The sequence below is a fragment of the Physella acuta genome, unplaced genomic scaffold (assembly GCF_028476545.2).
Source record: "Physella acuta isolate Inbredline_101_S28 unplaced genomic scaffold, ASM2847654v3 ptg000764l, whole genome shotgun sequence".
In the NCBI taxonomy this organism is placed as follows: domain Eukaryota; kingdom Metazoa; phylum Mollusca; class Gastropoda; family Physidae; genus Physella; species Physella acuta.
In genome coordinates, this window is record NW_026732282.1 from 32,054 (window position 1) to 47,341 (window position 15,288).

The 15,288-nt window shown below is 41.6% G+C and overlaps 1 protein-coding gene across 1 annotated transcript in view; it reads left to right on the top strand.

Annotated features, from left to right (window-relative positions):
• Positions 1-9,609: 9,609 nt before the first annotated feature.
• The window catches only part of LOC131950448 (calcium-dependent protein kinase C), a gene marked incomplete at its 5' end in the record, with an annotated part of 99,928 nt that continues 94,249 nt past the window's right edge, over positions 9,610-15,288 (top strand). The window contains one exon of the mRNA XM_059312602.1: positions 9,610-9,692. Coding sequence (XP_059168585.1) covers positions 9,610-9,692 — 83 coding nt within the window. The remainder of the gene's footprint in view (positions 9,693-15,288) is intronic.

Genomic DNA, 15,288 nt, shown 5'->3' on the forward strand with positions numbered 1-15,288 from the left:
ATGTACTACTGTAAGGTACATAACTCATGACGCTATATTTACTAGCTGTCAGCCGCAGATAGGAAGATAAAATAAATCTAAATCTTATGAAATAATGTATCGCAATAAATTAGCAGCATTCGACCGTAGGATGATCAGAGCCACCGCTCCTCCGCGAATAGATTTAAGCAATTTTAAGTCATCTATTGGACTGCCACGTGAAGTAAAACAAGAGCAGGACAATGTGCGGTAGTAGGCACAATAAGTGCTATAGAATAAACTTAATCTATCATGAAAGGCCGCTACACAAAAAAAATGACAATGTAAGAATCCTCTTCTCTCGTATACGATTCAAGATATTTGCTTATACGCTGGAACGGGGTTAAGAATCGAGCATTTATTCAGGTACTACCCACACTACCAGCCACTAGACCCGTGGGTTTATGCCAGGGGTTTGCTTCCTCCCCCAGTGTATCGAATCATCTGGTTTGGAGATGGGGGGACGTTGGGTCAGAGGATGACTTACAGTCTCGAGCCCAGCATTCGAACTCGTGACTTACGGGTTAGCAAGCGCGCGGCTGCCCCCATATTAATTCATTTGCTCACAGTTTAAAAATAGGTCTTTAAAATTATATTGAAGCTAGTTACTTTCTAATAACAAAGCAACTTTAAAAAGCTGGAGACATTGTATTGTAAGTTAAACCAGTGAAGCAATATAATAAAATAAACTAGGTAAAAAAATACACACAGAGTACATGAAAATCGGGCCACGACAGGTTCAATGACCCACTTGAGAAGCGAAACTAGAGGCGAATATCCGGCTTTCTTCCCTTCTGTATACCTGTGATTTGTATCAGTGGACATTCAGCGAATGTCCGGTTGTGTACCTGTTATGTGTATCACGTGACAGTCTCTCTATGCTAAGTGGGCCACATATGTACGTCATGCCGCGCTACGATTGGCTGTTACGTCAGATGACCACAGGTCAATCTGCTGAAATTAATTACAGATAATAACAGATAAGCTGTGAGGTGGGGAGAGAGAGAAAAAATCACGGGTGTTTTTATAAAGATTGCGGTAAAATAATTGTTTCACTGTTACACTAGTGATATACGTGACACAGTTAAGATAGATCTAGTTCTTATCAGTAAATGATTTGTCCTTCCTTAGAAATGTCTCTCCACACACACATACTAACACATGAAATGTATGGGGTTTTTTTTTTATGTTCGCTGGTAGAGCGTACCAAACCACACGCAAAAAAAAAATAATAATAAAATACTCTCAATGAAAAGAGTATTGCCCATTTATGTGACGGGATATTGAGGGTTGTTACAGTAGTTTGTACGGGGCGGAAGTTTCGATAAACACTCTCAGAGAAAATTGAATTTCAAGTGGAATACTTCATGATGATTGCAAGGAGATTTTGGTGAAGTTACATCCCCTTAATGGTACCATCTTTGTTTTAGTCGTTATAGACTGAATCGTGATGTTACCATCTTTATAGTAGTCGTTTTAGGGTGATGGTGCCATGTTTGCATGTATCGTATTAGCGTGATGGTTTCATATGTGTTGTAGTTGTATTCGCGTGATGGTATCAAGTTTTGTGTATATGTATCTCGCGGGGACCATAACATAAATCATGTTTGTATGAACTTGATTGTATAGTATTTGTATGAACTTGATTGTATAGTATTTGTATGAACTTGATTGTATAGTATTTGTATGAACTTGATTGTATAGTATTTGTATGAACTTGATTGTATCATATTTGCTGTAATTATATCACATAAATACCGCCTTTGTGGTGGGTATCGTACCTGCTATCGCACGTTAATTTCGTTGTTTATATAGCGAGCCGCACAATGATGGCTATTGGCACATCTTTTGTCTGGTAATTGGTTTTATCCTGTCTGCTGGGATGTAGCGTCCTACAGTGGGACCAGTAGGCTAGTAAATTGTGGACCTCACACGTTTTCACATCATCTTCTTTTCTCACTTGATGCCGTGGTCTACTTGACCACATCCTGATGCGATGCTCAATTGACCACATACTTCTGTAATGACCACGTGACCACATACTGATGTAATGTTCACGTGACCACATACTGATGTAATGTCCACTTGACCACATACTAATGTAACGTCCACTTGACCACATACTAATGTAACGTCCACTAGACCACATACTAATGTAATGTCCACATGACCACATACTGACGTAATGTCCACGTGACCACATACTGATGTAATGGCCACTTGATGTTAGTTTTCTTTAACCTAGTATTAAGACCTAACTTAACCAGATTTTTAACGTTTCGTTACTTTTTCACTTTTTACAGATATCTACTTTTTATTTTTCGTTTCAGAAAATAGTCTGCAAAAAAAAAATCGGTATTTTTTTGTCTACCGACTTTAAAAAAAAATGTATGTCTTTTCACCGATCCATTTTCCTATTCATTTTTAATAAAACATATTTAAGTTTTGGTCTCTAAGTTGATTATGAGAACCCTGTTGTTTTCTATTTTAGTTGAATCCTATTTTTCACATAACCCCATGCGATACCCTGAGCTGTTTGTGAAAGTTTGGCCACCAGCCCTCCCTCCCCCTTCACCTTAAAAAAAAGCTCGCTTCTTTATTAGGTGTTCAGTTACCTTTTTGTTTTTTAGCGCCAGACAGTTTTAATTACCCGCTACTAAAATAGCTGTAATCTAAGCTCATTGATATTTAAGCTGTGATATTAACAAAGATGGGCCATGTTTGTTTTTTTTTTTTTTTTTTTTTTTTTTTTTGGATTTAAAAAAAATTGTTTGTCTTCCGTCAGCAAAGATTTACTTCAAGAAATATTTTTATATTAAATTATTTCATAAAGTGAATTCCCCCCCCCCCCCCTTGAGGACGAATCCCCAGTCACCAAATATCAATAAACACAGCCGCGAACTATCCCTACAACGCACGCGAAATGGGACTCCCGTCTATAAATTGTTCATAAAACACACTCGGATCCATTGCCTTGTCGGTTCCTCGTGGACGATTTAGAAATGTGGGGGTTAAATGGTTAACATATCACTCGCGGGTAGTTATGGGGTTAAAATGTGAACACATTACTCTTAGAAAATGGTTATGCGGGATTATAGTTCAAATAAATAATACTTCCGGGATGCTAATATTAGTGATATCAAGTAAACTGGACGATAGATGAAGTAGAACTCTTCTGTATTTGGAATCACGGCTTGTTAAGTCATCAAGAAAAGTAAAGGTCCCTTTCAACCCTGACGGTCCATGAGGCTAGTGAAGTAGAGTTCACCTGTTTCTGTGACCTCGGCATATGCAGGGAGAGTGTGGTCAGCACTATACCCAGTCGCCTTTACTTTCCCTAACTTGAGTTTAAAGTACCCATCAGAGTTGGGTGGACTCAGGGACGTTCTACTGACTTGAACCCGTATTCGAACTCGAGACTTACGGGTTAGCAGTCGTATGCTCTACCGCTAAACCACGCCGTCCCGTTCATCACCATGAACAGCCATTTTCACCTTCTCCTAGTTAAGTCAGGTACTCTTTATAGCTGGGTGGACTCGTGGACATCTTTTGACCTTGCCGTTAGCAACTGAGTGCTCTACCGTGTGTGTAAACCTGTATCTCACTATTCTCACATTACATCCAGGCTGTACTACCATACTGTGGTGAAATTTGATACAACACAGACAGATGTCTATCGACCGACAGACAAAACGTGTTACAGCCACAAACCCCCACTAAACTACGGTTAATCGTTGTGTGTTTGTAAACACGTTGTGTAGATGTGGTTAGTGGAGAGGCTAGGGACGTCATGCGTGAAGTTTGTGACGTCAATGGTAGAGTTAAGGACGTCATTGGTGAAGTTAGTGACGTAATTGGCAGAGGGACGTTGTTTGTGAATTTACGGACGTCATTGGTGGAGTTTGTGACGTCATTGTTGGATTTTTCTGACGTCATGTGTGGAGTGTGTGACGTCATTGGTGGAATTTGTGACGTCATTTGTGGAGTTAGTGACGCCATTGTTGGACATCAATGATACTATGCAGACTGGAACTCACAATATCGCGAGTTAAGCACGTGTTCTACCGTTCGACCACTCGGATAAATAAACGACTGTGTACATTTTCAACCAAAAAAAAATGATTTTATCGATTATTTAAAAAAAAAATCAAGTAACAGTAATAAAGATCAGAAACACACCCGGTCACTTGATGTGTTTCATTTTATCTTTACATCTCAACCGGACCGGCAGGATTAAAGACGCCGTCATTCACATCAGGCGCGTTATCCTTACACCAGAACTATACATAGCAACCGTTGTATACTTTCTTATTCGCTTGCGTACACAACTAGTGTTTAAATAATGTTTCACCAGCTGGAGGGGGCGGGGGGCATTTGTTTAACAAACATTGATTTGTTTTACACTGGCTATAAAAAAATATACTGTGAAAGCAAACCGATACTTAACTTATTTGTAATCATACCCCCCCACCCCCCCCCCCCCCTTCCTCACCCATGTTCTGTATTGCTGAAGTAACGGGCGGTAATCCGGTTTGTTTGTGAACTAAGGGAAGTCACTGTAAGCTCACATCTGTTTCATTGTGATGTATGGTTGACAGGATGGATAACCCACACACATTTTTTTTAAAACCAAGGATTGATTGGGGGTGTTCAATACATACGTAACTAAGTCCTTAATCGATGCGTAGAAACAATAACAGTCGAGAAAGATAAACTTCAGTAACTTTCCATTTTTGGAATTTCTTTTTAAAATTTCATCATAACCCTCGATGTTAAAAAATGATTATAGTTAATTAAGAGTTGGGTTTCATGTTAGTTTTAAGTTGTTGTTTTTTTGTCGCAATATGCATTATTTTATTTCCTTTCAATTCAGAATGTCCTTATAACTACCTCAAAATGTCCTTCCAACTACCTTAAAAGGTCCTTACAACTACCTCAAAATGTCCTTACAATTACCTCAAAATGTCTTTACAGCTACCTCAGAATATCCTTACAATTGCATCAGAATGTCCTTACAACTACCTCAAAATGTCCTTACAACTACCTGAAAATGTCCTTACAACCTCAAAATGTCCTTACAACCTCAAAATGTCCTTACAACAACCTCAAAATGTCCTTACAACTACCTGAAAATGTCCTTCCAACCTCAAAATGTCCTTACAACTACCTAAAAATGTCCTTACAACAACCTCAAAATGTCCTTACAACTACCTGAAAATGTCCTTCCAACCTCAAAATATCCTTACAACTACCTAAAAATGTCCTTACAACCTCAAAATGTCCTTACAACAACCTCAAAATGTCCTTACAACAACCTCAAAATGTCCTTACAACTACCTCAAAATGTCCTTACAACAACCTCAAAATGTCCTTACAACTACCTCAAAATGTCCTTACAACAACCTCAAAATGTCCTTACAACTACCTCAAAATGTCCTTACAACAACCTCAAAATGTCCTTACAACTACCTCAAAATGTCCTTACAACAACCTCAAAATGTCCTTACAACTACCTCAAAATGTCCTTACAGTTCTACTGGAGTTGTTATCTCGAGGCCATCTCCCCCGTTATCCCCACGTTCTCACATCTCACTGCAAGCGATAAAAAAAGATGCATTCCCCTCAAATGGACAGCGTAGCAATAAAACTCATCCTTGCAATATAACTGATCATGACAATAAAACACATTAGACACTAAAACACATCAGGACAATAAGACACCACAATATATATATATATATATATATATGTATATATATATATATATATATATATATATATATATATATATATATATATCATCATAATCATAAAACAAAACACATCATGACAATAAACATCATGACAATAAAACACATCACGCCAATAAAACACATCACCCTAACAAAACACACCATGACAATAAAACACACGATGACATAACCTCAACCTTTCACCCTGTACATTAAACAACCCGACTACTTTTTGTGGTGTTGTGGCCACCATAAAATGTCCATTATCTGGGCCGACTTCCCCCCCCCCCCCCATGTCTCCGGACAATACTGGCCAGTTAAAATAAAAAAGATTCTGTCCCCGAGTCGAGCGTGTAGTGCTGGTGCCTTATTTGAACTAGGATGTAAAGGGGGGGGGGCGACTCACGCCAATAACGGCACGAAAACGGGTGTCTCGTGATATGTCCGTTTGGGTGGGAGGGGGGTGGGACACAGGGCCCTCGCCCGACCCCCCCCCCCCCCCCCCATGTCCCGTTGATTACCGTCTGCTGGGATCATAACTGGCGATTAGACGGGGTCATGTTGTCGGACCGGGGTTGTTCCCCCCCCCCCCCCCTGTACGGGACTCGGTGAAGATGATGTAAACTCTGGTAGCACGAGATGTCGCTGGCAGATGTAAGTCTGTTAGAGACTTGTGCGGGGTAAACGTGGGCGTCCTGGTTGTTTAGTGTGTGTGTGGGGGGGGGGGAGCTTTCATGGGTTAGATACTTTAAAGTTAACCCAACTAAAAATCAGTTATGATAATAAACTTTTAAATGCACTGAAAATAAGAAAACAAAACCAACTTGTTGCCAAAATGTCGAGAAGATCTCATGAGCGACCAATGAAAAATGTAGTAAAAGCATGATTTTACCAATTACCGCTTACTTTCTCATCTCTCGGAAATCGTGAGTACAGCCATCGGTAGTTTCAAGTGACACCCCCCCCCCCCCCTCACCGCTGGGAAAAATGCCTGAAAGAAACTTTATTTACCAGCTGGTCTAAACGGTAACTAAACCAAACAGAGCTTGTAGCGTACCTGACCTAGGTGTCTAACACAGCCTGTGACCAGTTTCTGGATTAACTGACCACAATCACGTGACAAGGTTGTGCAATAACCAGCCCGTTCTGCTTTTGATCCACAACCACGTGCTCAGGCGGCCATGTTTGTTCGGTGTCGTCATCACCACGAGTAAATAACCAGCAAAGTTCGATATCTCACGCCCCCTTCCATGTCGCTAGATTTTGTTTGAAGTCTAAAAATAGAATTCCACTTCATTTCCGGTTTTAGTGTTAATCTTGTTCTAGCATGTTATAAAAATAATTAAAGTATTGACTGAGCAGCAGATGCATAAGACACGTTACGGTCTAGTGGTCACATGGTACAGAATTCGTGTTGAAATCAGCTCACAAAAAAAAAATGTGTGGCGTTCGATCAAATGAATGTGAACCGCCGAGCGACCGAGAGATGAAACTAGGGTCTAGAGATGTGGGTCTTAACTTTTTTACTGGAGATTTAGATCCGCTAAATTTTTAATACAGGTGTACATGTGGTCATATTAAAAAAGAAATGCAGATGTGGTCACCTAACTGCCCAACCACCTAACTGTACAATCACCCACCTGTCCAATCACCCACCTGTCCAATCACCCACCTGTACAATCACCTACCTGTCCAATCACCCACCTGTCCAATCACCCACCTGTACAATCACCCACCTGTACAATCACCCACCTGTACAATCACCCACCTGTCCAATCACCTACCTGTCCAATCACCCGCCTGTCCAAATGTTTTGCCTCAGATTAGGCAAGTGTCGAAACTTACATACACCTTTCCCCCCCCCCCCCCACACACACACTTCTGATGTGTGTGTCTGTGTTTAAGATAGTGTGAGAAGTGACGCAACAAGTGTTCATATACATACTTTCATCAAGGCCCAACCGTACCATAATCATACATAACACCACATACAGATCCAACCTCCAATGTTCATATTCTCTGTAGGAATGTTCTGGAATGTTCTGGTTTCTTAAGCTCCTGCCACAACTCTTCAGACGTCACCTGACAATAAGATCCTGTCAGCTTGAAGTATTTACGTATGGCGGGAGGGGGGGGGGATGGATGACGGGCGACGACTCTTTAATTAAAGACAATTTGTCACAACGTCACAATTTTGGTCTCATAAGTTGACGAACATAAAAACCCGCACAAAAATAGACGCGTAATTTAGGTGAAGTTTAGCGAAACAAATCACCCATCGTCAACCATTCGCGCTATACACGTCTTGAAAGAAAGGATGGGGTGGGGATGATGAAAAACGGTAGAATAGATCATCATTGCCTTGATTGTAACACAGAAATACCACATACAACGTCTAAACACATACAAGAACAACCACATAACTGTTAATACCAACCAGAGCTTGTAAAAATATACTGGGAGTGATCTCCCCCTAAACTTTCTCGAATATTCTTATATAACACTAGGGGGGATGGCAACTCGGTATATAGACATGATTTTTTTAACCATTTTTAATTACTTAAACTTTTTAAAATAGAATAGATTCTCGTAAAAAAAAAGAATTGCGCACTAAGTGAATGGCAAACAATGTGTGTATTATAGTGCGGCATATTATAAGTACTTTATAAATTCATAAGCGTTTTTGATAAATCGGAAATAGCATGAATTACTACTTCCGGTCAATGGAAATTACTCAAAATTTGACAGAAGACGGATAATTAAATTTTTTTACTTACATGTGAAATTTCATTTATCTATCTGAAACACTAAAAGTAAAATAAGTTCCATTTCCGGTTTTCGGAAATCGCTGAAAAGCAGATACGGAACTACAAATTGGATATAATACATATAATTGAAATTTCATCAACCTAGCTGTAACAGTACTCAAGTTATCGTGTTTACATATATACGCAAACATACGTGCATAAACACAGACATACGGACAAACACAAATCTCGATTTTTTTTGCACGATTACAATACTTCCACTATAGGCATACTCTGTATAGGAGAAAGTAAAAAATTAGTTCTTTGGTCCCGACTTGAAGAAAATATCATGCGTGAAATTAATTAATGGTACACAATAAGTTGACCGTGAGTGAACATCCTACCGACCAGACACTCTCTCAGTGAGCAGTAACTAGACTGACCATCTGAAAGGTCACTTCAATAATTTAGGTAGATCCGATAAACAATAGACGTCTATTGTGTCAATGGTGTGTCGTTTAACGAATGCTACCCAAGTGTTAGTGATTACAGAAACACAACTAAGTGTACGTAATTACACAGACACACAACTAAGTGTAAGCAATTACACAGACACACATATTTTAAAGTTCAAATATGTTTATTTAAATTTTCTTCTATTAAAACAACTTGGGTCACATGAAACCCAGGGTACCGTCCTAATTTTTAATGTCCTTGTTTTGTGATGTTGATGTCCGATTTCTGATATTGATGTCCAGATGTTGATGTCCTGTTCTAATGTTGATATACTATGTGGATGTTGTTGTTCTACTCTAATGTTGATGTCCTATTTTGATGTTGCTTTCTGCCTAATATTGATTTTTTATTCTGATGTTGATGTCGTAATGTCAATGTCCTGATGTCAATGATGCAAATATCCTTATGTCAATGTCCTGATGCCCATGTCCTGATGTCATTGTCCTGATGCCCCTGTCCTGATGCCCATGTCCTTATGCCCATGTCCTGATGCCCATGTCCTGATGCCCATGTCCTTATGCCCATGTCCTGATGCCCATGTCCTGATGCCCATGTCCTGATGCCCATGTCCTGATGTCCTCTTGTCTATTCCACAGTCTGCAGCCTGGTTGTCCACAAACGATGCCATGAGTTCGTCTCCTTCATTTGTCCAGGGGCTGACAACGGCCCGGACTCAGATGTGAGTACATCATTGCTTTTGTTGCTCTAATGTTGGACTATATGCTTGCTCTAATGTTGGACTATATGTTGGGTCTAATGTTGTATTGTTGTTGGGCCTAATGTTGTAACTTTGTTTGGTATAATGTTGTAACGTTGTTGCATGGTGCGGATACGTGCATGGGAGCGTGTACAATCTGTCCCTTGTTATGTCTTTGGCATGCAGTGAATTAGTGCATGGCAGTGAGTAAAATCTGGAACGTGCATTAGCTAAGTATGTGACATGCCGCGTAGTAGTATTGACAATACAAGCTGCATCGGATGTGACATTAAATATGACATTCAGAAATGTGGCATTCGATATGACATCAGGAACGACTACTGCAGTCACCACACTCAGCAGCGCTTACCCCCCCCCCCCCCCCTGCCTGGAGTGAGACAAACCACATAACCTTCATGTCGACATCCCCCCCCCCCCCCCGGATAACCTAATTGTCTGCGCCATTACGTCGATATCCACATAAATCCTTATTACTTATGAGGATCTGTGCGCTGTGTTTGACCACATGGTATAAACAATACCACCTCAATACCCCCCCCCCCCCCCACCCTACCCTAAGACACACAGCCCCCTAGGCTAAACAGCGTCCTGTATAGCTCTATACCCTCCCTGACGTCGTAATCAGATGATTTATTTTTATCTTCTCATCAGCGTGGCTCTAAGTTTAGCTGACTCTGGGCCCCTCGGTGTGTCTCGTTTTTTGTTTTTAAAAACAAAATTTCCAACCCCCTCACATGAACAAAATGTTAACCTAAAATCTCCAACCCCCTCGCATGAACAAAATGTTGGCCTAAAATCTCCAACCCCCTCACATGAGCAAAAGGTTGGCCTAAAATCTCCAACCCCCTCTCAGATCCTTAGTACAGGGTTGGCATAGAAATATCAAACTCACACCCCACAAAATGTTGGCATAGAAATCACAACCACCTCCCATAACGAACACAAGGTTGACATAGAAATTTTACCCCCCCCCCTAATCATAAAGGGTTGGCTATGAATTATCTAACACCCCTACCCCCTCACTCCCACCCCCACCCCCACCCTACCCCCACACACACAAATATTGACCTGCATACCTCACAATGCCATCTCCCAGAGCGGAATCTAACTTTTGCTTCCCAATTTTTTTTTAAACTCCCGCTCGTGAAAACTTCCTTTGGCTGTCTTTCGCCTGATTAGGACAATATTTACCGATTGATTTCCTTTCACAGCCGGTGTTTGTACTAGGATGCAATCGCTGGTGTTTGAACACACTAACACGACTAACCCTGGCGGCCTATACACGTTGACTCTACTGCCCCATCGATTCGTTGATTTTTGTTGGTTTTTTTTTTTACTTTTTTTTAAAAATCTGTACATTCTTAATGTTATTAACTACATAATTAGTCAAATGTTGAGGCGTTTGATTATTCACATGCTGTGATTGATGGATCATCTCTTCTGCTCTTTTACGAGATTAGTGTCACTAAATCGGATTAGCGGTGAGATAATCCTCTATGCGGGAGTAGCCTTACTACAGCATGTAGTTAAAGCGTGACACAGGAAACAATGGTGCTTTAAGGATTTGTTCCTTTGTAAACTTTAAAACCTATCACCTCATTAATCCATTGGATGCAAGTATCCACCAAGCATTCAATTATCAATCCATTGGATACCACTATCCACCGTGCCTCCAACAAAACAATCACCTCATCAACCCAATGGATACAAGTATCCACCGTGCCTCCACCAAAACAACCACCCCATCAATCCATTAGACTGCAGCGAGCCCCACAAATTGACACTGAGTGCCCAAATATTTGTTTGGTTGTGAAGATTACAACTAACATGGCCGACTCCTGGGAGCTCTTCTGGGCGCGGAGATATGCAAGCTCTGTTTTAGGAGCTTGTGTTGGAAGTTGTCTATTGAGCTTAGATGTGTGGGAGCTCAGTTTTTCAACAGGCTGAAAACAGAATTCTTCGGTTGGAATAATCAGTCATACTTTAAAAAAAACAAATCTTTAGGACGTTACACTATCAAACTGTTGAAAACTGACCTTGAAGTAGACACAGACATATTGAAAACAAACATTGATGTAGCCACACAAGTTGAAAACAAACCTTGAATTAGCCAAATATGTTGAAAACAGACCTTGAAGTAGCCACACCCATGTTGAAAACAGACCTTGAAGTAGCCACACCCATGTTGAAAACAGACCTTGAAGTAGACACACATGTTGAAAACAGACCTTGAAGTAGACACACATGTTGAAAACAAACCTTGAATTAGCGACACACATGTTGAAAACAGACCTTGAAGTAGACACACATGTTGAAAACAAACCTTGAATTAGCGACACACATGTTGAAAACAGACATTGAAGTAGCCACCCCATCACCAGCAGGTTTAACGTCCTCCTAACCAAAAAAAAAAATCTCTAATCGATCATCCATCACTTAAACCGCAAGTAAAAAAAAATCCTTTCACCCAACCGCGGCCATCTTTGTTTCAATCATATTTTTCTCGCATTTTTTCATCTCCGCCTTCATTTTTCACCATCCTAATATTTAATTTTTTTACTTTTGATTGAAGTATAGATTTTTCTTTAATCAGTAATTAACACAAGACAAAAGTGGGCGTCCGCCTCCGTGCCTTGTTTGTTGGGAGCTGCAGCGTTTAGTTGTGGAGAATCTGTTCGGGGAGGTCTGTCAATGCAGAGGTGTGTGTGTGTGTGTGTGGGAGAGGGGGGGGGGGGTCGATAGATAGATGAGTCAGACTAGAGTGTGGACAGATAAGAAGACAAAAATGCTGACATAAATCCATATATATACACAGATACGCACATACATACTCATAGACGTAAATACAAAAAAATACTGACTGGCGGGTCGGAGCACCATCCACAGACACACGCAGAAATACACACAAACACATCAGACAGATACACACGTCACTAGACAGACACACAGATACACACATCTGACAGATACACTGATACTCTCGTGATTTGAAAGAATCATAGATACACGCGTCATTAGATATACAGACATATACAGACTTCTTTGGCAAATACACAAACCCACCACCAAAAAGACATCGACAAACCACTACAAACATAACCGAAAAAACAGACTTACAAACGGCTAAATTACTAGTATAGCCACTCCTCAGACGGACAAAATTCTTGTTAAAATGGCTAACGTTACACAATCACAAAAAAAGTTTTTTTTTTTCGCCTGGGGTGATTTACCCAACATGACATTTCGAGATATTTTTGTTTCGTATCTCTCAACGCGCAGACGTCTACAGTTTTCTGAAAAAATCATCAAAAAATTGATGATTGCTCGGCAAAATATTGATGATTGCTCATCAAAATATTGAGGATTGCATCAATCATTTATAACCCAATGAGGGTATAAACATCGCCCCAAAACATGATTTCCGTAGCCGTTGTTATCTCACTAGCAGTCGTCTGCTTGAGAGCGAGTCATCTGTTTGGGAGAGTCGTCTGTTTGGGAGAGTCGTCTGTTTGGGAGAGTCGTCTGTTTGGGAGAGTTGTCTGTTTGGGGGAGTCGTCTGTTTGGGAGAGTCGTCTGTTTGGGAGAGTCGTCTGTTTGGGAGAGTCGTCTGTTTGGGAGAGTCGTCTGTTTGGGAGAGTCGTCTGTTATGGGGAGTCGTCTGTTTGGGAGAGTCGTCTGTTATGGGGAGTCGTCTGTTTGGGAGAGTCGTCTGTTTGGGAGAGTCGTCTGTTTGGGAGAGTCGTCTGTTTGGGAGAGTCGTCTGTTATGGGGAGTCGTCTGTTTGGGAGAGTCGTCTGTTATGGGGAGTCGTCTGTTTGGGAGAGTCGTCTGTTATGGGGAGTCGTCTGTTTGGGAGAGTCGTCTGTTTGGGAGAGTCGTCTGTTATGGGGAGTCGTCTGTTTGGGAGAGTCGTCTGTTATGGGGAGTCGTCTGTTTGGGAGAGTCGTCTGTTTGGGGGAGTCGTCTGTTTGGGAGAGTCGTCTGTTATGGGGAGTCGTCTGTTTGGGGGAGTCGTCTGTTATGGGGAGTCGTCTGTTTGGGAGAGTCGTCTGTTTGGGGGAGTCGTCTGTTTGGGAGAGTCGTCTGTTATGGGGAGTCGTCTGTTTGGGAGAGTCGTCTGTTTGGGAGAGTCGTCTGTTATGGGGAGTCGTCTGTTTGGGAGAGTCGTCTGTTATGGGGAGTCGTCTGTTTGGGAGAGTCGTCTGTTATGGGGAGTCGTCTGTTTGGGAGAGTCGTCTGTTATGGGGAGTCGTCTGTTTGGGAGAGTCGTCTGTTTGGGAGAGTCGTCTGTTTAGGAGAGTCGTCTGTTTGGGAGAGTCGTCTGTTTGGGAGAGTCGTCTGTTATGGGGAGTCGTCTGTTTGGGAGAGTCGTCTGTTTGGGAGAGTCGTCTGTTTGGGAGAGTCGTCTGTTTGGGAGAGTCGTCTGTTATGGGGAGTCGTCTGTTTGGGAGAGTCGTCTTTTTGGGAGAGTCGTCTGTTTGGGAGAGTCGTCTGTTTGGGAGAGTCGTCTGTTTGGGAGAGTCGTCTGTTTGGGAGAGTCGTCTGCTATGGGGAGTCGTCTGTTTGGGGGAGTCGTCTGTTTGGGGGAGTCGTCTGTTTGGGAGAGTCGTCTGTTTGGGAGAGTCGTCTGTTTGGGAGAGTCGTCTGTTATGGGGAGTCGTCTGTTTGGGAGAGTCGTCTGTTTGGGAGAGTCGTCTGTTTGGGAGAGTCGTCTGTTTGGGGGAGTCGTCTGTTTGGGGGAGTCGTCTGTTTGGGAGAGTCGTCTGTTTGGGAGAGTCGTCTGTTTGGGAGAGTCGTCTGTTTGGGAGAGTCGTCTGTTATGGGGAGTCGTCTGTTTGGGGGAGTCGTCTGCTTGAGTGAGTCGTCTGTTATGGGGAGTCGTCTGCTTGGGGGAGTCGTCTGTTTGGGGGAGTCGTCTGCTTGAGTGAGTCGTCTGTTATGGGGAGTCGTCTGTTTGGGGGAGTCGTCTGCTTGGGAGAGTCGTCTGCTTGGGAGAGTCGTCTGCTTGGGAGAGTTGTCTGTTTGGGGGAGTCGTCTGCTCCTGTGCAATAACAGCAGGTCGCCGGCATCAGAGTTCAAGTCTGATGTGAAGATTGGCATTGTTTAAATGTGATCAACAGCTCAACACTCAGTTTATTAAAGATTTACCAACGGCGTTTTAGAAAATGTCAATGGTTACCACCAGGGTATTGTAAAAAAAATACCACTAGTCTGCTAGAAATCTTAGTCAAGATTTACCACCAGTGTATTAGAAAATGTCTAGATTTACCACCTTCATTCAACAAAGCAATTTGTCTGTATCAATATGTCACAGAACGTATAACATTAATTTTGTCTAGATTTACCATAACTACCCATACACTTTGTCTAGCTGTCCCCATATATCAAGCATTCTGATTCTATATATTAGTGGCATTCTGTACCCATATATCAGTGACATTCTGTCCCCATATATCAGTGACATTCTCTACCCATAAATCAGTGACATCCTGTCCACATATATCAGTGACATTCTGTCCCCATATATCAGTGACATTCTGTACCCATATATCAGTGA